This window comes from Aythya ferina, assembly GCF_964211825.1.
Source record: "Aythya ferina genome assembly, chromosome: 10".
Classification (NCBI taxonomy): Eukaryota; Metazoa; Chordata; class Aves; order Anseriformes; family Anatidae; genus Aythya; species Aythya ferina.
The window spans coordinates 19,154,291-19,181,031 of NC_140306.1; the positions used below are offsets into that span (position 1 = coordinate 19,154,291).

Consider the following 26,741-nt stretch of genomic DNA (forward strand, 5'->3'; position numbering starts at 1 on the left):
CTTCACAGCAAACTTGCCCCCTGCATACATTACTTATGGCACTGTCAGGGGTGCATTTATAAAGCAGTTCTCACTCTTAAAAGCACCAAGCAATATTCAGTGGATAGTTATACTTCAAGCATATTTGGAAGTGAAATTTTTTGTAGATGAATTTGTGTGGCGAAAATTTCGTACCCATCCTGCCATCCAGTGAGTAAGTGCAAGGTCTGGCTTTCTGGTAAGGGGTTTTGTTTTGCTGACACATATACAGAGCTGAGAGGCAGCTGAAGACCCCACTCTGTTGGCTGATGGCTTTCTCCTTTCTTCTGTGGCAGACTTTTCTCTCTAGTGTAAAACAATTCAAACTGTTGCCGAAGCTAGTTTTAACTAACATGGCTTACGTGCATTGAAATGGAGGAGAGTTAGTTGCCCATCTTGGCATTACTGAGAATCTGCAAAGAGGGACCTGCTAACAGCTGAAAGCCAAAAATAGCCCAAGCTTGAGTTCTTTTACATAGCTGGACTTGCCAAGAAATAACCCTGAAAAACACTTTGCAGTAGTATTGCTGCCACTGGACGTACCTAGTGGGCATGAGAGTCCCTACTGCAATGCCAGCCTGAGCATGGCATGGCCGGCTGCCAAATGTCGGTGAAGACCTCTGCTCTTGGACGTGTGACGGCTTTGGTGGATGGAAGGGGATAATGCAATAAGGGGAAACTGATTTTCAGGCAGGAGAGGATGAAAGAAAGAAACAGTTGTTGCCCTTGTTGTTAGAGGTCTCGTGGTTGGAAAGGTGATATGGCTATTGTTAGTTCCCTAGCTGAGCTTCATCCAGATCAGGTCCACAGCAGGGCAGGGCAAAACTGCAAGGGAAAGGTGGAACCTTTCCAGTCTTACCAAGGCTTCAGGAGTGCTTTCAGAGGGCTCTGTGCAGAATTTCTTCTGAGGGCAGCCAGGTGGGCTGCTGGGCAGAGGGAAGACGATTCCAGCCGTACCTGTTTGGAACAAACGCAGGGCTACAGGCGACAAGGCTTGGTTCTCGAAGTAGAAAAGTGAAAATTTTCGTTCTCTGCATGGAAAGGATTTTTAACTATAAAATTTGTCCTTTAAAATCGAGAACCTGGTGTTCAGCTTCTATTACTAGCATTTTTGTTATGTCAAGATTTGTAGTTTGGCAAATGACTGATGTCTGGGGAAGGTTATATTTGGATTTGCACTATTATCTTCCCTTTTCTCATGCTTCATCTTTATTCAGACATGTAACTCCTTTGGGATGAAAACTTTCGTATTTGCTCTCAATGCAGAATGTTTGTGGGAGAGGTTGAAGGAGTTGGGCTGCTTGTTACAGCAGCTCCCAAGTGTGAAGGCTTTTTTTATCATAGCATTATCTTCTTTATCATAGCATTTTACTTTTCCCAAAAGCTATTTCTCTATTAAATTGATTTATATAATTCATGCCTTTACTTAATGGCCTTTAAAAATTATTTTAATGTTCTCTTTTAATGATTAGGTAGATATGCTGCCTATTAAAATCTCCAAAGTAGCAAATTTTATTGTGTTTATTTTTATCTATTTTTTTTTATTCCATTCATATGCATATTTGTATTCCACCATTTATTTCTATCCTGAGTTTGTGACTGAAAATACGTATTTTCCACTGGCCCCCTTCTGGTCATTCTTTTAGCTTTCATTTTCCTTTACATGCTAGTGAAAGTTAGCTGTACCAAGTGAAGAATTTTGGGCTAGACAGAAATATGACTCTAAATCTTTCTTATTAATCAACCTTTATATTTCTAAAGCTACACCAGTGCAGAAAAGTTGGCCAAAAGGTTTGTAGCAAGTTACCAGAACAATAAATAAATAAATAACAACATTTCTCTTTTTGTCTTTCTGCTCAATGCATTTTCTGCTTGCCTTTTCCAGTGTTTATTTCAGCAGCATACTTTAACAGAAAGCATTTTGGCGACATTGTCTTCCTGAACTAAATCTGGTATTACTTAACAAAGTGATTTTTTCTTTCATCCCTCATATATCCCCACGTAGATGTCACAAGCAATGTTCCTATTTGGAGTGCTGCTTTGTAGAATAATACCACTTTTGTTCTGGCCTTTGCTTTTCAGCACGTTGAAGTTGACAGTCCTCCCATCTCCAAGCTGGAATTAAATACCAAATATAATGTATTTCCATTGCAGGCCTGTGAGTTAGTCACAGCTGCTCATGTTTGGGCTTCCAGATGTGTTTGCAGTTATCTCATTGATTTCAACAGCTCTGGCAATCAGCCTTGCAGTGTCATACCCTTTGAGGTAAAAGTCCAGATTTTAGAAAGTTACACCAGGACCACCTTGCACAATGCTATTTCCAACATGCAACATAGACTCAAGAGGAGGATTTCAGTACATGGCATCTGCATAGCAGAGCAAAGCCCCGAGAGGTACTTAGATATGTATATTCATAGCCTTTTGGGGTTCCACTTTACCTCCTAATGCTTTTTTTCTGATGTTGCATCCTTCATTGGATGGTCCAGATCCACTGATCCTGGCTTTGGCTTATTCAAACCAATGAATAACACCCAGTATGTCACTGCAACACACAGAGAAAAGGGCACTGAAATAAGATGCAAGCAAGATATGCACTAGCATGAGTGCCTAACATGGCAAGTTTATTTCATCAAAGCCTTGTTTCACATATTACAGTGCATCATTTATTGGTGTGTGCTGCCTGACTTCCCATTGACTACAGAGAAGCTGTTAAAGACTTACGCAAGTTTTTGCTGGCTTTAATATAAGGTGTTTAAATAATGATGGATGTCTAAAGAACTCCAGTTTACCTCAAAGTGCTACCTCAACCTTTTGCTTGGTTAGCAAAACAATTTGGGGTTTATCATGTGGCTTTTTTCACTTACCAGGTTAATGTCTTTCAGATATTGTAAACAGAAGAAGGCTGGTTCTGTGACTTAGGTATACCTGAGTCTCCTGGACTGGATGCCAAAATCACCTAGGTCAAATAGCTGTTTCTGAAAGTTTTACCTGGGGAAGTTATGTCAGAGCCTCAATTTAGCTGCCTGTCCTACTGCTTCTGCTTCCACTAAAATTGTTGAAGTTGCAGCCAGGAAGAATATGCCCCTGCTATTCACAGGTGACCCATTTCTACATGAGAAGCCCCATTAAAATCAATCATAGGTGAGAAACCCTATTAAAATAAATAAAAGTTCAGTTGCTAGCTTACTTAATGGCCTGCAAAATGCCTTTGAGCAAGTCACTTTCTCTACCTTTATTTTTTTGTTACAGTGGTAAATTATACTCACCTTTTAGAGGGGCTTTGCACCTGCCAGGAACAAGTTACGTGGAAAACCTGGGTATTGTTGTGCTATGAAGGCATGGAAACAAGAACAGTCTTTTGCATGAAACCTCCAAATCTTTATTGTCCTCCAAGTGATAAAATAGCAAGGAATCAAAGCTGAAACAAATTTCAGAGTCATCTAGGAATATAATTCTTCAAGCAAGGAATATAATAACTTCAAGCAGATGGTAAGAAACACAAGAAATTTTTTGCATTTTGGATTGATTGTCTGTGCTGCGATTTCATAGCTAACTTATAGAAGTGCTCAGAATATCAGAATAAAACTGTATGGAATTTGTCAATAGTATTTTTCACAACAGTTGGAAATTGTTTTTAACGTTAAAGAACCCTGTTACATTTCAAGGGCAAGCGTTTTATCTTTTACACTAAGACTTTCATACATACTCTCCTTTCTGCAAGACAATAACACAATCCAGTGAGTTTGTTGGTCTTCACCTGGTTAATCTGGGCTTCCAAGCAATGTTTCCATAAAAGGGATTTTAAATGCGTGTCCTCCCTAAAGGATGCCTGCAGTCTCTGCCAAGGTCTCCTACGCAGGCTAAATTTGGTAGCATATACCTGTTCTACGGTTAGCACACGGAGATAAACGAGCAGAGCAAACTCCAAGCCCAAAGCAGTAAACCACACCAAAGGCAGATGATGTACCCCAACAAGCTGCCAAAGCATGCCAGATGCTGCAAGTTTTGGCAGCAAAATGGAAACAGAGAACATAGAGAACCATGCACAAGTGTAGTAATAGTTTTTCACCTGTTTTCTTTATTTTACCTAGGAAGGGATTCTAACTAATCCCAAGGTAACACTGGAACCTGTTAGAGTACTGCATAGGCTACTTTGCCCAAGTGAATAGGAACTCCTTTACAGAACAGATCAGGAAAAATGATACCAATGATTATACGTTTCCTCCAAATATCACATTCTCCTATGGCTCTGCATAGGAAAAATGTTCAAAGGATCCTATTAATATTTTGATTGGGAAGGAGCAAGACTGTCTATACAAATTACGTGTTATGAATCATGCTGAATTAATTTTTAAGAATAAAAAATAACAATGCTGGCCAAGCTGTTGGGGAGACAGAAATCAAAGAAACAAGACAGACTTGGGTAAGCCCTTCTGCATGCTTTCACATAAGAAAATTCACCTGGGATATCCACTGATACTGATCTGTTCAATATCAGTCCTACAATTACCCCTTCTAGTGCTTTTCTTCCACAAAAGGCAACTTCACCAAATGGCAACTTAGCTTTGCTGTGGGTTCTTTCCTGCTTGAGGGGACAGATCCGGTTTTTGTACTGCACAGCACATCTTATCAGCACACTTCATCACAATGTCTTGAAGCATGTTAGACCATTGTGTTACTAGTCTGTGTTACTGAAGCACAAATAGCACATGGAATACATTACATGTGGTAATCAATATAAGGCAGATAATGATGTGTAGTGCATTATTACTTGAAAGTAAGCAGCCTCTATGAAAACAATAGTGATAGAAACAACATTGCTTCTTAGTACTTAGTTTTCTTTACAGGATCTATGTTTCTGTTTTATATGGTATGCGAATACTCACTCCATTACTGTCTATCTACTGGAAGCTGTGTCTTAAAGCTAAGTAATAAAACCACTTCTGCTCAGAATTAGCCAAATCTGTTCATAACAGATTACCATCAATAGCTTTTATAGAGGTGATTATCAGTTCCAATTGTCTGCCAAGTGGCATTAGGTTTAGTGTTTCCATCCGCCTAGTCATTAAGCACATGTCAAGCTCAAAGTAACTGGTAATTTCTGCAATTAAGGCCACCATTATTGTTTCCTTTACTTAAACAGGGAGTCCAAATTACATGGTTAAATATAACCACCAGTTGTTCCCCCACACACTTAGGGTCTATGTTGCAGAATGGTGTTAATCCTATGAGAATAAGAGTTTGATAACTGAAGATTGCATTTGCTACTGTGAGTGTAAGTCTTCATTTTCTTGAAGGCATCTAATTTGAGGAAAGTCACAGACATCAGTCAAAGGGATCTCCTAGAACCTTAAGAACAAATAAGTTTAAAACTTCTGTTTAAATTTATGTGTATGCTCAAGAAATTGGTCGAGCAGTTGTGTGCAGTGAGATGAAAACCTTTTTTCTAGCTGTTGATATGAGGAACTTAGTTTCTTACTTGAAAAAAAAACTGGAGAAAAATGAAAAAGATTCATGAATATGATCACTGGGGAACAAGCAAAACTGAGGAAAAGCATTACAGGACATTGATGAACAGGAATAAGAGACAAAATCTGCCTGAGAATTCCCTGATCAGTTCATACAGGACCTGGTCCAAAATCCATTCCCAGCCTGTAGAAGGATTTCCTGCTGACTCTTTCAGTAACCTGGATTTTATTTCCACTCCTTAATTCTTATGTTTCTGAGTGTTGATGGTAAATGAAATCTATCACTGCAAAGGCATTAATTTGACATAGGCCAGTTCCCTTGACACGTTGTACTGTGAGTGAGGATGAGTGATGAGAACAGGATAACTGATATTCCATTTACCATTGGCTACTATTAATTAAGATGAATATTAATAATTGCAGATGGCAATTTACTTCAGGGACCAATAACTGTTTAATAATTTCTGAAGTAATTGTTCAATCTCTTTCGCTTCTTTAAGTATGTGAGTCTAATACAAGAAACAATCGCATGGCACTAAGAACCAAGTGTTAGCAGTGCAAAGCCACAGAGACTCCCAAAGGAAAGCTGGTAAATTGCTTCTATTTAACAGTGGTGCCCTTCTCTTCATAAAGCAGGACTAGGGAGGAAGGTCGTATCACTCCCTCGCTGCAACCTTTTTTGCTTGTTGGTTTAAGACCAGCTGTAATGTTATTTAAATGTTGGTTTCTGGATTTGATTGAATGTGCCTTTATTGAGAGAAGCAGTGCTCTCATACGAATGTGACAGTTTTTGCTGTGTTTTTTTTTTTTCTTCTTTTCTCCAAAGGAAAACAAACCTATTCAAATCACTTAAAGAAATGTGTAAAAGCTACAGTGAATTTAATTTAATCTGAGTGTGTGTTTAATCACCTTTAAGGCACTTAAGGGATTTTGTTGATTCATGTATTTAGTAACAGGGGTTCTTTTAGATCCTGCTTCATGAATGTATGGCCCCTTCAAATTAAGAGTAATGTTTTGTGTCTATTCTCTCTTTTGGCCAAATCTAGTAATTCCTGTAATTGGCAGTGCAGCATATGTAAACTGCTGAGGGCCCCATGCCCTGCAGAGCAAGGAAACCACCAGGTAGATAAAAATGGGACCTAGTGAAAAGACGAGGTGATGTGTTTTCACTTGGCTGGAGCAGAGCCTTTAAGGATGAGTGGTTTATTCTCATTAGCCCCTGCCAATTTAGCCTGTGCACCCTGCTTTCCTTCCCTCCTGAAGCACCACTTTCCCTAAGAAGTACTTTTCTGTCCTTTCTTGCGGTGTTACAGAGCTATAAATACAGGTAATGTTGTGTTTGATTGGATAGAGTTTTCACTGTGGACATATTTTTGAAGGACATAGACAATGTTTTTATCCAAACATAGACAATGTTATTTACTTCTCCCAGACATAAATGTATACACTTCAGCTTCTGATTTAAAAGGGGGAGAAATCCACCACCATTATCAAGACATATAGGAGGCTATCACGCTCCACCTGAAGTGTACAGAGAAAAGGAGAAAAATGGAAAATTAGATTTATTCCCCAACATAACAATGATGTCTTCATTAATAGTTATAGCTCAGCTCTGAAAAATCCTACATGTCAAAGCATTTGAGAATGTGGAGAACTGAAGCATGCATTTGAATAGTCCCAGTGACCCTGTTTGGGGTAAACATGAGGACCTCATTAAAGTGCTTGTGCTCCACCTGAGGTTCATGGTGTGAAGCTGCTCCTACTAGAGTTCTTCCAGTGACTTCTGTAGGAATTGGCCGAACTGCCTTTGAGGATGGATGAATTCCAGTCCCCTCAGGTTAGTTAGATATCTTTCTTCAGAGCCAAGAGTTTGTCTGATGTATTAAGATGAGGTATCAGTCACAGTAAGAAGAAACTCTATGACCAAGAGTGCCTCCATGGCAAACCTTTACTGAGAGACTGTAGAGGAAATACTTCCCTCGTTCTCGCCACATGATGTAATTTCTTCCTTAAAGCAGTGTCATATCTCTTTATCCTGGGGCTAAATATTGATAAGGCCGCTCTGTCAAGCAGAGTCATGTTAGTGAAGTGAAGTGGGAGGGGGTGCGGGAGCTTGGCCCAGTCCCCTGACAAACTGCAGACATAGCAGGCCACTCAGGCACTTGTTACAAGCACATAAACACTTGCTGTTTCAAGATATGGGAGAAGGGCAGCAGCTAAAAACAAGCTAAATCAGAGGGTCTGTGAGACTCTGCTATTTATCAACTCCTAATTAACTGTTAATTTGCTGGTCTTTAGGTTCAAGCACAGCCCTAATTCATCACAGGCAGCAATGACAATGTCAGAGCTGGGGGGAGGTACTCTGCACAGCACTTTAGCTCTCTTTTCATTAACAAAAAAACATTATGTGAAGCAATTCATATTGCTGTCCGCGGCAGAGATAAGACTGCGTGTAAAACAGAGGAATATTTCAGCAGTCCCAGCAGCCTGGGACTGAAACGTGTGTGAGCTGGCTGCCGGCCTCCTTCTGCCACCCGCAGGACTGCTGCTGCTCCCCGGGTGGTGGCTTCTACTCCCCGGGGCCTGCTTGGGGACAGCCTCCACAGCCTGGGCTGTGAGGTCTCCCAGAGATTTTAAACTGCAGTTTCTGGTTGTACCCGGAATTAGTAACTGAAGTAGTCTGTAAGAACTGCTATAAAATATTTGGCCCTAGCAATGTAATGTGATTTTTTTTTTTTTAATTATTATTATTATTCTTTGCACATGCATTGAAAGTGCTAGGGTCAATGTTTTAGGGCTTTATTTTAAGTGTGTTTTGACTGCAGCTTTTGGGTACATGCCTACGATCTCATCATATCATCTTTAACAAATTCTCTCTCCAACAATTTAAGACTGCCCTTTTCTTTCCAGAAATATTCCTTCTGTGATGCAATATAATCTGGTATGTCTCTGTAGCAGGGCTCTATCTGTTGCTACCTGCCCCTTGCAGCGCTCAGCGTGGTGAATGTCTCTGTTCGCACAATGGTTCAGGACATGCCCAATGGCAATCATGGCCCCAGTGCTGCAGCAGAACCCATAGGATCTGTCCCATGGATTGACCGAGTGCTGGGCGTTCAGCACGTGTGTAAGCACAAGTCTGCAAGTGCTGGTGGCAGGAAGCAGAGTTTATGTGGTATCTGTAACATTTGTGGCACTCTGTAAGCAGTTCTTTATAGAAATGCATGTTTGCTTTTTGTTATCAGGCTGTATGTGTATTCCCCGTTTCTCCCCAGTGATGTGATCTACGCTGCTGTGCCTGCAAACCTGCCACCATACACGTTGCTGAAATGATTATTTTCACTCTTGTTAGCGAAATAGCTTACAAGTAGCAACAGCAGAAGGAAAAGATTTTACCCAGAGAGGCTAAGATGAGGAAGAGTTATTAACACAGAGGCCTCATAGAGAGCTTGTGACATTTACGCACTTTGTGCCACTTCATATCCCCTCGTTATAACACCTAGTTAACGTTTTCCCTTTATGGTCTTCCAGGCATAGAGCACCTTATTAACATCAAGCCTGCAGCTCTCCCAGCCAGGGCTGGCTGCTGCCTGCTGAAATGAGCCCTCCCTTCCAGGGGAAAATGGTTTGGGGGGTGCCTTGAACGAAGTTAAGGGGCAAGTTGCACTAGTTAGAGTGCTTTTTGTGCTCTGATAACAGAAAATGCTTCATTGTTTACACTGTAGTTTGGCAAGATGCTCAAGTATTTACTGCGATCTTGGGAGCAGGGGTGCTGCTTGGCAAAGCTGGCTGCTTTATTAACACTTGAAAATTACCTACTGCACAACAGTAGCTTTTCACTGTGATTTCAATAAACTCATCTGCATCGAGGTGACCTGCAAATCCAACACCTCCCTTTTTTTCCTCTAGAGGCTCTTGGATTTGGGAAGAGTGGTTCTGAGTCCAAATTGGGTAGCTCGTGCTCATGTTTGCAGTTGGACTGGTTTAGCTCAGGCACAAATGACCCGATCTAAAAGGATGCTGCTTCTGGACCTAGTAAGTCAAAGGCAAAATGGTTTGTTTCATTGTAGGGTTGATGGGCCTAATTCGGAAGGAAGGAGAGTCAGAGGTGTTGATTCACAAATGCAGATTAGGATGATTTTGTGATTTATTGGATCACCTGGAGTTGTCCACCTCATCTCTTGCATGGATGGATTGCATGGCAAGGAGCCTAGAGGTGCTGAGATGTTTTAGCATTCTGTGTACAGGTTGTTATTGGTAATGTGCTGCACCAATTAGCGTGATGAAATATAATTATTACATTTAGACTTCTGTTCAATTACTGTTTTTCATGTCATGTTGTTTTCCTAGGGTAAATTCTTAGGCCTACTGGACTGCATTTGCTTTGTGGCCAGAAGTGCAAATTGTATTTCATAAAAGCAGTTGCATTCAGGAACCACAGATAGGTCTGAAGTCTGCACAGCACTGCTGCAAGGCCTCAGCAATTCTCTGTGGTGCTCCAACACTCAGTGCGCTGCTGACCAGTCCCGAGCTCCATGAAAGATGAGGTGGCACTGGCAAAGCACAGAGATCTTGTTGTTTCATTGCACACAAAATTAGGGGTAATAGATGGGCACAGGCTGTCGCGCTGTGACTGAGAGAAAAAAGAATCTGTCCTCTTGGGTATTGTTTCCATATGGTGGTGTCAGTGAGCCCAGCCACAAGTTACTAACAAACTACACTGTGCTAAGGGATGGACCGAGTTACTAAGAAAAAATAGGAGGGCAGTGTTGGCCTATTTTTGTGATAGCATTAGACATACTCTGTCTGAGCCCCATTGCAGCTCTGTCTCTAAACCTTGGCATGGGCAGTCAGAATGATTGGGATGAACTGCCCAGCTTCCCAGAGAGGGAGTTTGCATTTTCAGCACACAGTTTGTTGTATTCAGAGAAGTAGCAGGTGTTTTGTGCTCTCCTGAAAGACAAAGGGCTTTGCACCTTCACAGGACGGAAAAACATTGCCCTTGGGAAACCTATGTTCTGCAGCAAGTTGTCAATGGGCTGTGAAGGTGAATACTCGTCCCCCGAGCCTGCAGGCTGCTCTCTGCCACTGCTGGGTGCTGTGGTGTTTCACGCTAACAGAGTCAATGAGGCTTAGCATTTGGGGACCAAAGTGAAAAAAGACATGTATTCACTTCCCCAACTCACCACTACCACTATTGCTTTTTTTTTTTTTTTTTTTTTTTTTTTTTTTTTTTCCCCAGTAAAATACATGTGCAGGCTGTTTTTGGACTCCAGAATACTGGATACACCTGTAAAATGACTTCTTGGTGGTCCCTGAGTGAGCAGCACATGCAGGTGCTGTTGTGTGCCACCCTTGCTGGTGGCCTGGAAGAGCAGCAATGTTTTCCTGTGCTTGTGGGCACTGTAGGAGGTCCCTTGACAGTGTTTTACCAAGGAACTGTGGAGTATGGGTGTTTCTCCAGACCTCACTGTAAGCCAGCTCATGGCTATGGTAATAGAGGGGTTGGGGGCAAATGGAGAGCTGATTTATTTCTTGTCTTTTCTTCGCCCAAACCCGGAGTGAGAAGAATCAGGTAAGTTCACATTTGCACTTTATTATTGCCATGCATTGGCATTCTGGGTGAATTATGGTTTGTGTCTTTGTTTTTAATTAAAGTTTAAAGTGGAGACACATTTGTTTGCACTCACAATTACATCATTTATTACTCATTAATTACCTAAGTTTGGGGATATGGAATTATCTCATAGTCATTAATTGTGCTTTCCAAATAATCTTTAGTTAAAATGTAGGATGACAACTGCTCTTTAGTAGTGGAAGTTATTAAAAAAAAAAAAAAAAAAAAAAAAAAGTAAAGAAAAAAAGTATCTTTAAATGACTGCAAAATCCCACAGTATTCCATTATGAAAAGGAAAAATAATCTACATTCTTTGTGTTCTTATGCACTTGTGCCTTCTTTTCCCAGCCTACATTTCATTAGGGTGCCAAGCAGACAGTGAATTGCCAGAGGAATATAAAATGCAGCTATGTCCAAATAAGCCTCTAATTCATTTTGATGACAGCTTCTCTCCTTGCAATGGGTGCAGCCCACTTAACGCAGCTGTTGACAGCCAACTATTATGAGAAGTGTGGAGACAACATAACTTCTGTATCTTCTCAAGTTCAATGAGATAAATCCTCCATTCTCCCTCTTCCCTCCCAGACTTGATGTACATACAAATACCCTTCCCTGAAATAAATATTTGTATGGTGGCAAAAAGTTAATGAATTCCTAGCTAATGAGCTCTAACCAAAATGGTTTTTCTGTACAGTAGTGCCTCAGCTATGTGCATGTAACCTGAGGAGTACTCACTTCTGAAGAAATATGTACAAATGGGAATTTTTCTTCCCCTGTGCTCTCCTGAGTCTTGTATCTCTGTGATTTATGTCAGAGGATGTGAAAGCCAAACCTCAAATAGATGAGATTGATGTGATTGATACATTCTTTGTTGTCTTGATTTCAATAATCAGAGATGGAGGCTGGCCCACCACGCCTCCGCTGGGACTTTGGGTGCCACCACAGTGCTGAGTGCAGTGTTACTGCCGTAACTGGAGCATGTTCTGGTGCTGAGTGCCCATGTAAAGTGCTGGCCTGTGGCAGGGACTGGCGAAAGATGTTGCTTCCCATGGCAGGGTCCCCTGAGTGCCCCCAGCTGTCTGCAGCTCCCTGGGTGATCAGCGCAGGACCCTGTCCTGCCTGCCCCCTGCTCTGTCTGTGGCAAGCAAAATGCTGTTTGTGAGGCTCTTCTATAAGAGAGATGAAATAATAAAATTAGATAAATAATTTGATTTTTAAAGAAGCTATGTCACTTAAATGAAAAATATAAAAAAAGACCCTTTAAAAGCGATTAAACTTTTGTGCTGAAAAATTACACATCCTCAAATTTGCCTAATTACGTTGACTGATACTTTGTTTTCTCTGTACATCTCTAGATCTTCTTTACAGTGACACTTAAATACATCAGAATGATTTAAGACCTACTTCATCACCACATTATCCCTTCCCTTTGACCAGAGCTGGAGCCTTCGCTGCTAATTCATTCGTCTGCTGCAGGAGAGGAAGGGTCCCCTTAAGCTTCCTTATCTTTCCTTTCAAGTTGTCCTGAGACTAATCTGGACTTCCCAAAGGCCCTCTCTGTAAATATGTACTCTATCTGGCTCTGTGATGTACATGGGTTGTGAGTTCCTGAATGCTGTAATTAGCAGATTCAATTAAGGGTGACTTGGAGGTGCTCAGCATCTTACAGGATTGATCACTGAGGTTGGGAACAGAAAGGTGGCTTCTCCTAAAACACAAAATGTCTGTTTCCTTTAGCAGTGGGTAAATTCAGGCATTTTCATCTGTATTTGGAGCACGGTGTTCTTTCATCTCTGAGAGACACGAGGTATGCTTACTCCATGACCTAAGCTGGATTGCTGCTTTTTCTCTCTTCCTTTTCATGCCTGATTTCTGTATTTGTCAAGGTCAGAAGTCTTTGCTTTCTTTCTCAGGCTATATTCTGTATTACAGGCAGGTAAGAAGGTCACTGTGATTTGATCCCTTTTGATTACGCTGGAATTTGAGCCAGTGTGTGAGCACCTGGGAAGCAGTGTGTGCTAAACCCAGGCAAGGTCTGTGCCCTCAACTTGCAACAACTGTGGGGCAAATGTGGGTACATTTGGAGCAGGGGCAGGCACTGTGTTTATTTGCTAGCTTTATTTTCTAGGAGGAGGATACACTTCAGTAGCTCTAGTTAGTCCTTGTCACACTTTTCCCAGTGTGTAGGGCACAGGGCCCCTGGCCTGGGTGTCCCCACAGCAGCTCTGTGGCTGTGTCAGGGTTGATCTGGGCTAGAGGAGATGAAGAACCGCACTCACGGGTGGCCAACAGCTGTCCCAAGGGGATGGCAGCTGCAGAACACCCAAGTCCAATGAGCAGAGCATCACCCAACACCATTTTTTCTTCCTCCTATTTCTGTAGCCTTTTGAAAAGAAGATAGGTCATGTTGTATTGAAGAACTGCCTCGAACTACGATACTACAGACAAATCTTGCTTGCTTTGGAGGAAGGCGTTTTGACCAATACTAGATCTGAGGCTGGTGAACTGCCTCCGTGGACTACACAAAGTCCCAATCAGAGAGGGAGAGAGCTTTTATTTTAATTGTCTGGTTACAACCTCCCCCCAGCTCAAGAAAGTCCTTTTAAATCTATACCTCTTGTTGATCTGGAATAACTGGAGGAGAAAACAAATTTTTCATCTGCTGTCTCCCCAGATCTTCAAACCTCTGTGTGAAGATACTGCACACCACGCAACTGCAAAGCCCTTCTTCCACCTGTGCACTGTGACCGCTGCGAGCCTGGGACTCTGCTGCACTGCTCCAAACGGGAATGCAGGCATCGTGTCTGCATATGTGAAGGGTACTTAAAAACTATTGTTAGTAGGATCAGATTAGCAGTAATTTAATTTTAATGGGAATGTTTACGCTGAAACATCTACAAGTACAAAGAGCTACAAATCATATCTGCCTTTAATTAATTCTCTTGATAAATCAGCTTCTCAGACTGCACCAAATTACCTTAATGAGGAAAAATTCTTGTTTATATCAACAACGTTTAGCCAAATGTGGGATGTTTATAGCAATAATTCAACAGTGTCCTTCAAGGAGCACAAACAACCATGATGGATGTTCAGGTTGTGCTGCTTTTTCTGTTCTCTTCCCTCCCGTCAAATTAATAATATGTTTGGTTTAAAAATAAATGGAGATGTTTTGGGTAAGCAGTAGTATTGCTGAAGGGGAAATGGGCTAAATTATAGCACTAAATTATTTGCTTAGGTAGGCGAAGGTCCCACCCAGTTTGGAAAAGACCTTTTATAAATCAGACTCACCCTGAAGATTGGCTTTATTTTAGGGACACTTTGGTTAATTTTTTACTTTAGCAACAGACTAAACTTTAGGTAAAGCTTGGTCAGTCTGAGAAATTTCCTCTCTTCCAGCCCCACATGAGCAACCCATTCCCCGCAGCGTACACCTGCTGGCACCATGCAGCCAGGCTCCATTGCGTGACACGGCATCCCACAGCTGATTTTCAGTTTAGCTTTAACTTGATTTTCAGTACGTGCCACTGCCCTTCCCTCCATGCTGCCACTGCCCTTGCCAGCAGGGCTCAAAGCGTGTGCTGCAGGCACCGATACCTGCGAGGGCACCAGTGGGCAGGGCAGCACTGCCAGGTGAGATGTGTACCGCTGACCGAGGCGTGTACCGTGCGATGGCAGCTTTGCTGGGGAAGTGCTGGTGTTTCTGGCTTATCTGTGTGCTGCATATATCAGGGCTGTTGACTCAAGATGTAATATTTCTGATGTCCAGTGCAAAGTTTTGCCTGTTCATGGGCACAGATATTGCTGAGCTCAATGACAGTTCAGGGTAGGCATGGTGGCAAAGGAGGAGAATGCTTATAAAAGAACATATGAATAAGGTGGTGTGGAAAATAGACTTATTCAGTGCCTGTTTTTTTGCAAGGAGAATGCCATCCTTCCTGACAGCATAAGGCTGGGGCACCTCCTCCTTTGTGGAGGTTTTTACTGCCTTCCTCAGTCTCTCATTTCTTCTTTAACTGCAGCAAGGAAGCTATACATGGGTCTGCTTGTGATTAGGGTTAAGAAAGACGTTTTCAGCAGACACTATTTTCTAATGGTTTTTGTGTTTTGTTCTCTGACTTTTTGAAATCAATCTTTCCAACATATTCACTGTTTGAAATCTCTCTCCTTTAACTTTTTTCAGCTCATAATTTGTCAGCATGGTTTAGAAAGCATTCCCTGTATTTTTCTTTAATTGGAATTCATACATTTGGGGTTTATACAGAAGTCATGTACTATTTTCACATGGCTTGTTTAAGTTAGCATCCTGCTGAAAAGGCCTCATGAGTATTTGCCTATACTTATGAATTCAGTATTTCCTTTCTGAAAATATTTTCCCATCATTCACTTTTAGAAGAGTTCTTGCCCATCATGGGGTATACCCCAACAGTTTCTGGAGAAAGTCAGTATAAGGACAGAAATATGTATTTGATGAATTGGTTTTAAAAAACTGAATGGACACACCAAATAATATCTTTCATCCAGTCTTGTTCATCATATTGAATAACACCAATTGTCATACTCACAATGAAAATGGGACTTTTTCAGGTCCCTTTTCCATATCAGTTTTACAGCGCCATTGATTTGGTTTGTCTTTGCAGGTATTTCTGCAGAGATTTGTAAAAAAAGTTATATTCATCCTAACAAACAATAAACGTTTCATAGCAAAGAGGTCACACGAAATAAACCTCAGAATCTTCTATACTCTTGTTGCAATATTATAAATTGTAGCAGGAAAAAGTGTCCTTGTAAGAACAGCGCTCACCACCTATGAGAATTATCTTTTTCCTTTCTATTAGCTGTCCCTTTCACTTTCCAAAATAACTTAAGTCATTCCTGGGGAAAAAGGGGGGAGTTTTTTATTTAATAAATCAAAATTGAATATAAATAACACTTTGCAATTATGAGTGTTTAAATTCCAAATTTTTTAGGCTAATCACTTTCAGAGACAAACAAGAGATTGAATTTATATCGCCTGCAGTTGTTATTGGAAAGGTATGCCTAGAGATTGCTAAATGAAGTCAGTCCCAGTGCAATTATGATCACTCAAGCATGCTTTCAACGTATCGTGCCAAATTAGGTAGATTTGAGCAATTTGACTTCCTGTAACAAATCTCCAGGGCACTTTTGAGAAAGTACAGACTGTTTACAAACACTCTCAGGTTTCATGAGTAACTCAGCGCAACAGCAGTCCTAGCAGCACACAAGCACACACCTGTCAAACTGTGACAGCATGGACTTCTCATGCTACATGTGCTGGAGAAAGACCTCACTCTCTTGGTTTTGTTATCCTTTATTTGCAATTTAAAAACTGAAAGGCCACCAAAGTTTTAATTACCTTGGACTCAGCCTTTTGAAAACCAAAATGCTACAATCTGTTAAATGTAAATATTGTCAGCTTTCTGTATTACATTTTTTCTTTGAATTATTTTGTATTGCTAGAGTTGAACTTTTTTTCTCTCTCTAGCACAAAAAAACAGAGATTGTGTATCTGGACTATATACAATGGAGGTGAAACAGTTTAGCTAATGCTTCTGAAGCACTGCTATTGCCTTGTTCCTGATCCAATATAGATGATCGCTACTTCTGCAAGCACTATCCAGCAGATCATTTAGCTGACAGCAGAGGTCTCAAAACCAGCACAGACGATTTAAGTCATATATTTTCCACTGAAAACAGACCAAACTTTCTTAAGAAGTTAAAAGTGAATCTTGCAGAAAGTACTAAAGTTGCTCTTATGTCATGAGTACCAGATTTGCAGAGTACAGTTCTTCCTGAGGTGGGGATCAAGTTGCCGTAATGCAGTTAGTGAGCGGCACATTTTTTCCTGTTCAATGTACCATAATGACATTTGTTTCCAGCTGGGGGCTTTGGGCCCAGCTCCGTACCTGTGCCCAAGCCGCACTCACTCCAGCAGTAAGTGTTTGCGTGGTCAGGGCCTGCAGCCATGGGCGCATAGGGTTACACTCTGTTCAATCGCTTTCCTGGGTCATGGCCAACGTGCTCAGCACCTTGAAGGACTGAGCTCTAAAGAGATGTTAAAGTGCTTGCTCTTTCCCCAAGCACTGCCACTGGAAAAAAAAAAAAAAAAAAAAAAAAAAAAAAAAGTCTCTAATTAATGGAGCTGTACAGCCCAGCACTTCTGCAGCTCCTCCAGCACAGCCATGCCAAGCTCCTGCTTGTGCCCTGCTCATCCCTGGGTTGTGGTAAAAGCCCATAGGTGTTGGGTTTGTGTAAACAGAGTTAAAATGCACTGCTTTAAAAGCACTTCTTTTGGAGCAGGAGGGTGGGCGGGTGGGTTAAGAGGGAAAAGAAGGCAAAGTTTTTAAGCCCTTCCAAAGTGCTGCAAACACATTCGTTCACATGGGTCCGTGGCAGGAGCAGAATGCAGTTAGACCTCAGTGATTTGCAATAGCTGCTTTTCTGCTGCTCACTGAAAAATCAACTCAGTCCTGTGTGTAACATCACAGGCTGGAAGCAGCAGCACCATGCGATGTGATGGTGTTTTGCTGCAGCGCCAGCCCCAGCCATGCTGGGACCTTCTGCCCGTGCACTGCACTTTTCATGATGTACGTGGAGAGAAAAAGGAGTTCCCACAATTACTCCACTGCAGAACTAGTTGTTCAGCAGCTTATAATACTCTCCCTTTTATAAAGAAGAATTAAAAGCTCACTGAAATGCTCTGGCAGCTGGGGTTTTTTCTTGGTTCTGTTTAACAGCCGGGATGACCTGTTGCAGTAAGTGGAGTCTCCTTGCTGGCATTTCAGCATCTTGCTGCCTTGGTCTTACCGGATCAGTCCCTGCCTGCCTACAGCACTTGTTCATGTCACTGCACGCTGCCTTTGCTCTTCCTACTTCAGGGCAGACAGTCAGCTGCTTCTCAGGAAGATGTAAACTAAAGAGAGTAACTTTGGCCTCTGGTCTGGAGTCCTGCGTTACAGATGTGCAATGTGCTGAGGTGTTGATGTGGACACAAGATTGAGCACTTGGAGCTTCAGAAATGCTCATGTCAAGTGTTTGCAGAGCAGAAATGTCTCGGGGAAGGTCTGCCCTTCCTTCGGGAGACCCTGAGCAAACCACCGTCCTCAGGACTTGAATCTTTGCAGGACCGCACAAACTGCCCCGGCCTTTTCCACAGGCACTGGGGAGAAGAATGTGCAGACGTGCTCCAAAGCCTTCAGCCCCTCTTCCCCTCCAGGCTCAGGGGATGCCTGGGGTCTTGTGGTCTCTGAGCAGAACACATCGCACAGTGAAGGGTCTGGGCAGAGCTCCTAGCCCAGGACCTGCCAAAGGAGCCACAGCCTGCTTTCCAGTCTGGTGCAGTGCTAATAGGATTAGAAAGATATACATTTTTTGAATTGTCTAGTTTAAAGTTTACTGTTGTGTTGGGTTGTTTTGGCCTGTGAAGCTGTAACATAACCTCCCTCGCTCCTGTAGCTCATCCAAACAGCACACAGCATCTTCATCGCTGCCATGGCATCTGGGTTTTTGTCAAGCTGCTGCATTAATTAAAGTTGGTCCTGCCTAACAAGCATGTGGGCCTGAGCAAGCTGTGCTAAAGGCCTGGCACATCCAAGTTTATTGACCAATTAAAAATCCCCTGCAGCTAATTAAGCTCCCTCAGCTTTTGGGTATTGATGTGTTTGCCATGCAGCAGGGCATGTGCTTGCTGGGACCAGGAAGGGCTGGTTTTCCACCACCACCACCACCGTGGGCTGCCCTGGTGGGACCATGCGAGGCATGCCCTGTGCCACCAGCTGAGCTGCGTGCCAGAGGGTGGGCAGCACGATGCTCATTGTGGTTTGAGCCCTGCAGCAAATGGGCAACAAGGAGCAAACTTTATAGGCTGTCTGAAACATAAGCAGTTGCTGCACTGTGAAAAACAGGGGTAAGTAAACATGAGAGAAAGTGACCACATAGCACAAGGGCTGCATCCATGGGATTTTTCATGTCTGCAATTATTCATTCCCCTGCAAACAATGCCAGAGCAGGCTGGTAAGACTGTCTGGTTCCTGTTTAAAGTGCAAAAAACACTTTATTGTTTATATTTCTACTTGTTTGTGTTCATGATTGTCTTCATTACAATGAAGAAGATCTAAGAGTGTGTTATGAAAAGGTACTAATTGTGTAGAGCATAAACTAGATACCTGAATGTTTTGCAAGGAAATTTTTGTGCAGTAGGTTGGAGTTTTTGCATCTACTGTATAAACATTTAATTTGCAGTGTCATTGCTCACTTGCACTGTTTGTTCCTGTGATATGACACATTGCATTTCAGCAACAATGTAGTAAGTTTTCTGCAGGAGCTGGTAATGCATCGTCCGAAAGCATTTCTTCCCCCCAGCCTTTGCCAGCTATACCTTGTTTATCTTTTACTTGTAATAACAGTGATAAAGCAGAGAAACTATTAGTTGTATATTAGTTGAAACAAGTGATCCCTAACTTTTCTGGTTTTGTTTTGTTTTAGTAGTTGTCATTGCAAATTTGATTTTATCTTTTTATGCTTATGCTATCATGTCTACCTAATTTTAAGAACACTAGGTAAGAAGTATTTGGAAATAAATATGTAGTATTGTTTTGAAAGTCAGCTGGATGTATGTCTTCATGTTTAACTCTCAGCAGACCCAGCTGTGGGAGTTTTAAACACAATTGCAACTGAGGATTAGTCTTGCCACTCAGTATTTTAAATGTAGTTTCCTTCATTGGAGGCTCTTATTTAAGCCGGTGCTGGCCCAGGTGTGTGCTGAAATGCCAGGTACTGCTCCTTGTGCCCTTGTTCTGTTTCTTCCAGATGCCCAAACTGAGGGAGATGCTTCTTTCAGGACAGACATCCTGGCAGGCTCTGCACCAGGTTAGATTTTAAAGTGCAGCCAGATATTAAAACGTGAACGTGTGCTCAGGCTGTTTTACCATCCCAAATTGTGTGGAAGTTCATGTTTACAGCTGGAGCACAAAACACGCCTGCAGTGTGCACTGGGCTGGGTGATGACCCCAGCACAACTGTGGGGCTGCTTCCAGCCTTGCCCCTCACTACTGCAGCATCTTGTCTCTCTCTGGGGCTCCTAAACTCCGGCTCAAGTTTAGCACGCTCTCTATGGTAAATAAGCACTAACAGATAACATCTAGAGTTTTTTCCAACTTTGAACTTTTTTCCAAGAAATGCAAAGGTCAAGTGGAGTGAAATTGTTTTTAAAAGCAAACAGGCCAACAAAGAAAAGAATTAATTGCAGGTTTGAAAGAACGGCATTGGAAAGGAGCAAAATGGGTTTGTAGCTTGAAATCTTTTTTTCAAGTGATTTATGTTCATCATATTTCTGCTTGTAAACAGAGATTAGAGAATAAACTTAATAAATCTCCCACTAAGGCACAGAGAGGCACATGTGCATTGCTAATGTTTTAAAGGTTCCAGTAAAAGCTCTAGATTTCACTAACAAGCAGACACATTTTTTGCAATGAAAGCTGAGGAGAAAATACTTTCCTGTGAATTAATGAGCTAATTTTTGGATTACACTCACAGCTGTTACTACACGGGCTGGCTTTGGTCATTGTAATACATTCTGATAGTCCCCCTAGTAACAAGTAAAGCAGCCTCCCAAGCTATGAGCAGTTCAAAGCTTTTGATTACACACAGGTCCTTGAAGCTTCCAGTCGACCACTTGCTGTTATGCATGCTCTCCGTCTGAGAGAGCATCCACATGACAGAAGCTTGCAAGAAGGCCTGCTTGAGCAATGCTTTCAAGATGTCAGTAATCAGCTAACAGCAGACATTAAGAGCAACTATTACAGCCCTTGCCATCCAGGTTGGGGGATTTCTGTGTTCCTTCAGGAATGATCAAACTTAATCTCAGTAATACAGAGCACAGGCTCTCCAAAAGAGATCCAGGCTTGTCATGTGTCACACTGTTTTCTCAAGCCAAAAATAAATATATATATGTTTTTTCCTTCAACTTCTACGTTTCATCTGCTGAAGGATTTGAAATATAACATGTGCACGGGCCAGCTCCATCGGTGAGCCTAACCTGGCTGCCTTATGCAGGCAAGGCTTTAAATGGGAATGGTCTCCAAGAGAGACCTGAAACACTGACCCGCAGCTACACTCACTTCGTGAATGGTTAGGATTTGTCTTTCTGCTCCAAACTTTACTTCTACGAGCCCTCGGGTCCCCTTCATACCTTGTGCATTATACACTTTCCATTAACAGATGCCACATGTTAACAGCTTTAATAGAACTTATTAGGTTTAATGGGATGGCGGTAGGGAAGTAGCAAGCAGGATGATGGATAGTTGCAATTCATCCATTAAGAAAGCTTACTTTAAAAGTCTTTGTCGGTGTTTTACCTGTGTTTAAAGCATCTCTGAAGTGATCAATTAGCCAAGAACTTTTAAACAAAATTTAAAGCTCAGTGCTGACTTGCAGCCTAACAGAAAGTACAAAAGATAAATGACTTGTGTAGCGCCTCAGCATTTACACTAATGTATGTGGGGAGGGTAATTGCATCGTTTTATAGGCTTTCATTTACATAAAAAGGAAATCAGTGCTTGACATGTAACAAAGTTATGTGAGAAATAACCACAGTTTGCCGTACTGTGCACTAATAAAATCTGTTTGTTTAAAAAGGTTTGCTCATGAGACAGCTGTTTGCACAAACTGATAGCATAAGCAAAGACGAATACTTTATGATGTGCTTTTTTTTCCTCATTCACTCCAAACACTGTGTATGCTGCAGTGCTTTTACAGTAAAATAGTCTTGGCTTATACATTTCATAAACAGAATAAAAATGAAGTGGCTAGTAATCTACCTTGCAACCACACTTGTCCACGGTGAAATTATCAGAAAAAAAGATCTGACTGTGTTTGAATGTAAAGCACTGAGAATACTTTTGGAGCTGTACAGCTGGTTATTAAATTGAACCCTTTCCTTGCATTTCAGATTTTAAAATGACTCTTTTCAAACATTTACCTGAGTTCTCTTGGGTGTTTTGCTGAGGCATTGTCAGAGATGTCTAAATGTGCATTAGCTCAGCTGTGTGTTACCCAGTGAGCTTGGATGTCACAAGCTGCTCTACTTGTGGGCTGTAATTCAAGAGGAAAGAAACATTCCCACTACTGCCCTCCCCACGTTAGCGCTGCTGTGCCCTGCTGCCACCAGACATGCTCTGTAAGGAAAATGAAGAAAAATGTTTCAATGGTCCATGTTCATTTTTCCTAATTTTAGCTAAGTTGTCTTGGGGTAATGTTTGTATCTGTGCTTCCATGCCCTGTGTGCTGCTTGCGCTTGGCAAGAGGAAAATCAGGCATTAGTGAGAGGCAATGCCCGTGCCAACCTGGGCAAGGGGATTTGGCCACGTGGAGGAAATGGGACCTTTCGGCAGAGTATCACAAGTACAAATGGCCTTAGCTTGCATTTCGCTCATCCAGCTCAGCACTCTCCTAAGGTTTTGGGGATGTTCAGGGTCAGGGTTTTGAACCGAGTCAATACCAGTTCTGTGTTTTTAGTAAACCAACAGCAAAAGCATTGATGAGTCCAAGTTTAAGACTCCTCTAAGCTTCCTCCTGGAAAATAATTTTTATCTATTATATTTCTGAAAGGTGCAATTGTTACTCAGGCTAAGAATGACTGTTATTTAAATCACAGAACATGAGTAAGAGTTTATTTATATCCAGTCAGTTCCTTAAATGGGAAACAATGCACTTGTGTTTGTTCTAATGCATTATTAATTTCAGTCTGCTGGATTTCTTTTCTTCTGGAGTATGAACCTATTGTCGAGAAACAGCCAAATTTTGTATATATTTAAATATATACACATTCCCAACGTTTGAAGTGACATGATTTGTGCTCTTTGCAATATATTTACCCAGAAAGTTTTGGATCCGGTAGAGCATCTGGTTCCCAGTGCATTCCTCATTTTTAAACTTGGTTTTGGTTTTGACATTGAAAGACCAAGTGACAGAAGGTCACATACTGAGTCCTGACTCAGCAGGAGGCTTGAACCATGCTCTTGCTGCCTGCATGCCTTTTGCTCAATGTGCTGTCCAGGCTGGGACAGGTCACCAGCAGCAGTGAGTTGCACCACAGCAGGGAAGCATGCCAGCCAAAGGCGCCTTTTACAGTAGGAAGCAGGAATGACTGCTCTGTTCTGAGGTCTTCTGCATAACCCATATCCTTGCCAGCCCAAGGTGGGATGTGGGTACAATGCTCATTTCCCCTTGTTCTATGAGAAGTGCAAAGATGCCGGTGGCTCCTGGCAGATGCGCAGCACAGGAACCCTAAATTGAACAGCGTAAGTGTGGTGGGTTTGTGACTTTCCTATGCCAAAAAAAAAAAAGCCATATATTAGTGGGTATAAAAAGCATTAGATTCCTCAAGGGCTGTTACAGAGCAAATGTCGGTATGTGTGTCCCAGTGGGCATGGTGCAGGAGAGGGAAGGCTTGGTGCTGCCCACTGGCCTGGGCTGGAGCTGAAGTGCTGCCCATGTGGTTGTAAGAAAAAGTCCAAATGACTTAATCAAGTTAGTAATTGCCTTTCTATTTTCAGATTTAAAGGGGAGACAAGCGTGCTGGGACAGCTCTTCAGCTCTGTAAGTGCAGCTTCCATTCATGTCAATGCCAAAGTACAAATTCAAGTAAGTTTCAGCTCTGAGCATTTACTTTCTAGCTATGTTTAAGCTAGATATCTGTGACACAAAATCATACTACTTTCCCAAAGCAAGCCATTGCTTTTATGCCATATCTGCAAACAATTAGTCAAAATTTGTACTTATTTGAACTGTAATCGTCTTAATCTTCCTGTTCAAGAAAATTCCTAAACCTTGAGCCAATATTGTGACAGTTGGTTTATTATTTGATAACACAGGCATTCTATATAACAACACTGCTCTGGATGTGGAGTGTCCTTTAATCAAGTGCAGGGCTGGAGACAGAAATTGTAGATGTGTTGGTCTCATAGGTGATAGGAAGCCATCAACACTGACTGGCTCTGCAGAAAGCATGTAGTCAATATGGAGTGGCTGTTCTCTTCTCTTCTCTGGAAACCCCTTAGGATGCCCATTGCATGTCTACATGTTCTCACTGAGGTCTGAGAACCAGACTTGCTACATTTCTGCAAATCCTGAGCTTAATAAACATGGACAAGGTGGGACCTGCACCTGGCTGTTTCAGATGGCACAGTTCTGTGCTGACATGGAAATTATTCATTTGCTCTTTACAAATCTGGAAATTCCCATTGACAAATTAAATTCTGGGGATCCGTGGAGGTTCTGGGACATGCCTCCACAGACACATTCTCTCGTAATTGGCAGCTGGCACACAGTATTTTATACTGATTCAGAAACTGATATTCCGTACCACTCACAGCAAAGTCTAAGAAAGTTCTCTGCTGAGATCCCTCATAAATTTCTATAACACATTTATGTTCCCAATCTGCATCTAATTTAGGTTTAATAAGACATTTATACTATAGCGTATTCACTAACACTCCATGATTATTAAAATCTGTGGGCGATTAACAAGTTCATGACTCGCAGTGCCCAGGCTGCTGGCCCACTGCTGGAAGGACTGCTGCTGAAGGCCCTAACCCAGGCCTGCCTGGTGGGGCCTGCTCACACGGCCCCAGGCAGGGGGTTCCCCGTCTGACTTGGCCCAGAGCAGCCAATGCAACAGCTGAGCAGTGAAACCACAGCAGGATTACCTCTTGGGTGTGGAGACTTGAGATTTCATCCCTCAAATTTCCTCATTTTTCAAGGCACACCAAGCGCTGTCATGTAACCGAGGGGCAGCTTGGGGTGCCTGGTGCCCTCAGGAGCTGCAGAAGGGGCATTTTCCTCACTTGCACCCCAAACCCTAAAACTCCCTAATCCACTTGGAGGTGGCTGTGCAGAGGGGCTCCCGCCCAGCTCGCACTACATCACATTGCCTGTGCTCCTATTTTAACCAATCTACAACACAATAGACAAAACATGAGAAATATTAGACAAAATAACGGAGGGAAAAGTTAAATTTCTTGTCAAAATATCTGTTTTTGTTGTTTGCGCAGGCCTGACGACGTCTCCTAGCTTGCGGCATGAAAAATGGGGATTATTTCTCCCGGTGCTGGAGTGGGGACAGGGCCCATAAGTCGCTCAGAGCTGTCCGGACATGCCGAACTCTGCCCCGTGGCCTGATAACATCAGGGCAAAATACCTGCCAACAAGTCGGCAACAGGAAGCCGTCAGAGTGGGGAAGAAAGCACGATAGCGTCATCTCTCTCTGCTCGTAAAATAACAGCACTTTTTTTTACGTGACCCAGGTACTAAGTAGCAATGCACCAGCCAAGCTGTAAGAGAAGCCTTTGTTTAACAGCTGGAAAAAGTGCTTAAATGAGTCATAAAATATTACCCGCGTTTGACAAGTTTATCTAGCAGTACCGTTGAGATCCTCAGCAATGGTGTTTCTGCAGTCAAAAAGGAGCATTTTATATGAGGGTGGATGTGTAATTATTTAAAGCATTAATAGCAGTTCAGCAGGATACTCTTGTGCTGTCCACACTGAAATTTAACTACTTCTGCACACTGAGCTGCTAGTACCTGGGAGGGCAGGTCGGAGCCAGGCACGATTTTAGGACAGTGTGGTGTAAAGGACCACGTCTGAAGCTGAAAACAACCAGGAGAGGCAGGATGCTGGCAGTGCTGTTCTGGAGCAGGCTCCACATGTCCTGTGGGACCTGCAGCATTGGGTCCCAGCATGGCCCCACTGCCCTGCAGGGCTCAGTCAGGCAGCAGGGCTCAGGTCCCCAGCTGTGCTCTATCTGGGGCAACACACAAAATACAGGTCATGCTCTGCTGTGAATTACGGGTCAGAGCTGCACCCATAAAGGAGTGCAGCTTTATAAGCATGGTTTCATGTCAAGCCATAGGAACTGCTCTGATCAGCAAGTGCCAGTAATTCAGTGGGTCCATCGCAAGGAGCATGGATGAAGAACTGATACAAAAGAAATTATTTTCATTATCAATCTTTCTATTCCATTAGGATTTATTCAGGCATTCAACTTCCATTATTATCTATGGTTGCTGAAATTTCATTCTTGGATTTTTCGGTCAACTGTCCTGGTCACTGGCAGGACGGCTATGATGAAGCACCTTTTATCCCATTGAGATTTTTTTTTTTTTACGTCCTCACAAGCAGGAGGCTGCCCCAGGAAGTCCTGGGGCCAGGGACCAGTCAGGCAGGCAGTTAACAACAGGCGGCTTTCATTGCCGGGGCACGTCGTGGCGGCGCTGCCGGCTGCGGCCTGGCCCCAATTCATTACCCGCCATGAGCGCAGAGGTCAAATGCCCGAGCCCCCGTGATGGGGCACCTTACGCAAAGTGCACGTCCTGGGAGGAGCCCCTGACAGCTTTGATTTTTCCCACACACAAACTGTTGGTACAAGATGTAATCTGGGAATGAAAGGGCTGTGGATGGGATGATTGGGGACAGCTGCTCCCCAGAGGGCTCCAGCAGCAGGGCCTGCACTAAATACCCTCCGCTTTCCATGGCCCCAGGACAGGAGAGGTGTCAGGCTACAACGAGGCACAGATGGAAGTGAACAGGATTAAGTAGTGCTGATTAAGTATAAGTATTTTTCAGT

At 42.5% G+C, this 26,741-nt stretch overlaps 1 protein-coding gene across 9 annotated transcripts in view; it reads left to right on the forward strand.

Annotated features, from left to right (window-relative positions):
* The window catches only part of LOC311441842 (uncharacterized protein), a 148,318-nt gene that overhangs the window by 120,983 nt on the left and 594 nt on the right, over positions 1–26,741 (forward strand). The window contains exons 3-7 of one of the 9 annotated variants that reach the window (XM_084530417.1): positions 3,268–3,507; positions 13,775–13,919; positions 19,927–19,986; positions 23,673–23,715; positions 25,170–25,638. In XM_084530417.1, coding sequence (XP_084386543.1) covers positions 3,505–3,507; positions 13,775–13,919; positions 19,927–19,986; positions 23,673–23,715; positions 25,170–25,188 — 270 coding nt within the window. In that variant the 5' untranslated portion in view covers positions 3,268–3,504 and the 3' untranslated portion in view covers positions 25,189–25,638. Of the gene's footprint in view, positions 1–3,267; positions 3,508–13,774; positions 13,920–18,726; positions 19,025–19,926; positions 19,987–23,672; positions 23,761–25,169; positions 26,740–26,741 lie in introns of those variants that run through there. The other 8 variants (XR_014696248.1, XM_084530416.1, XM_084530415.1 and 5 more) reach the window with 8 other exon arrangements.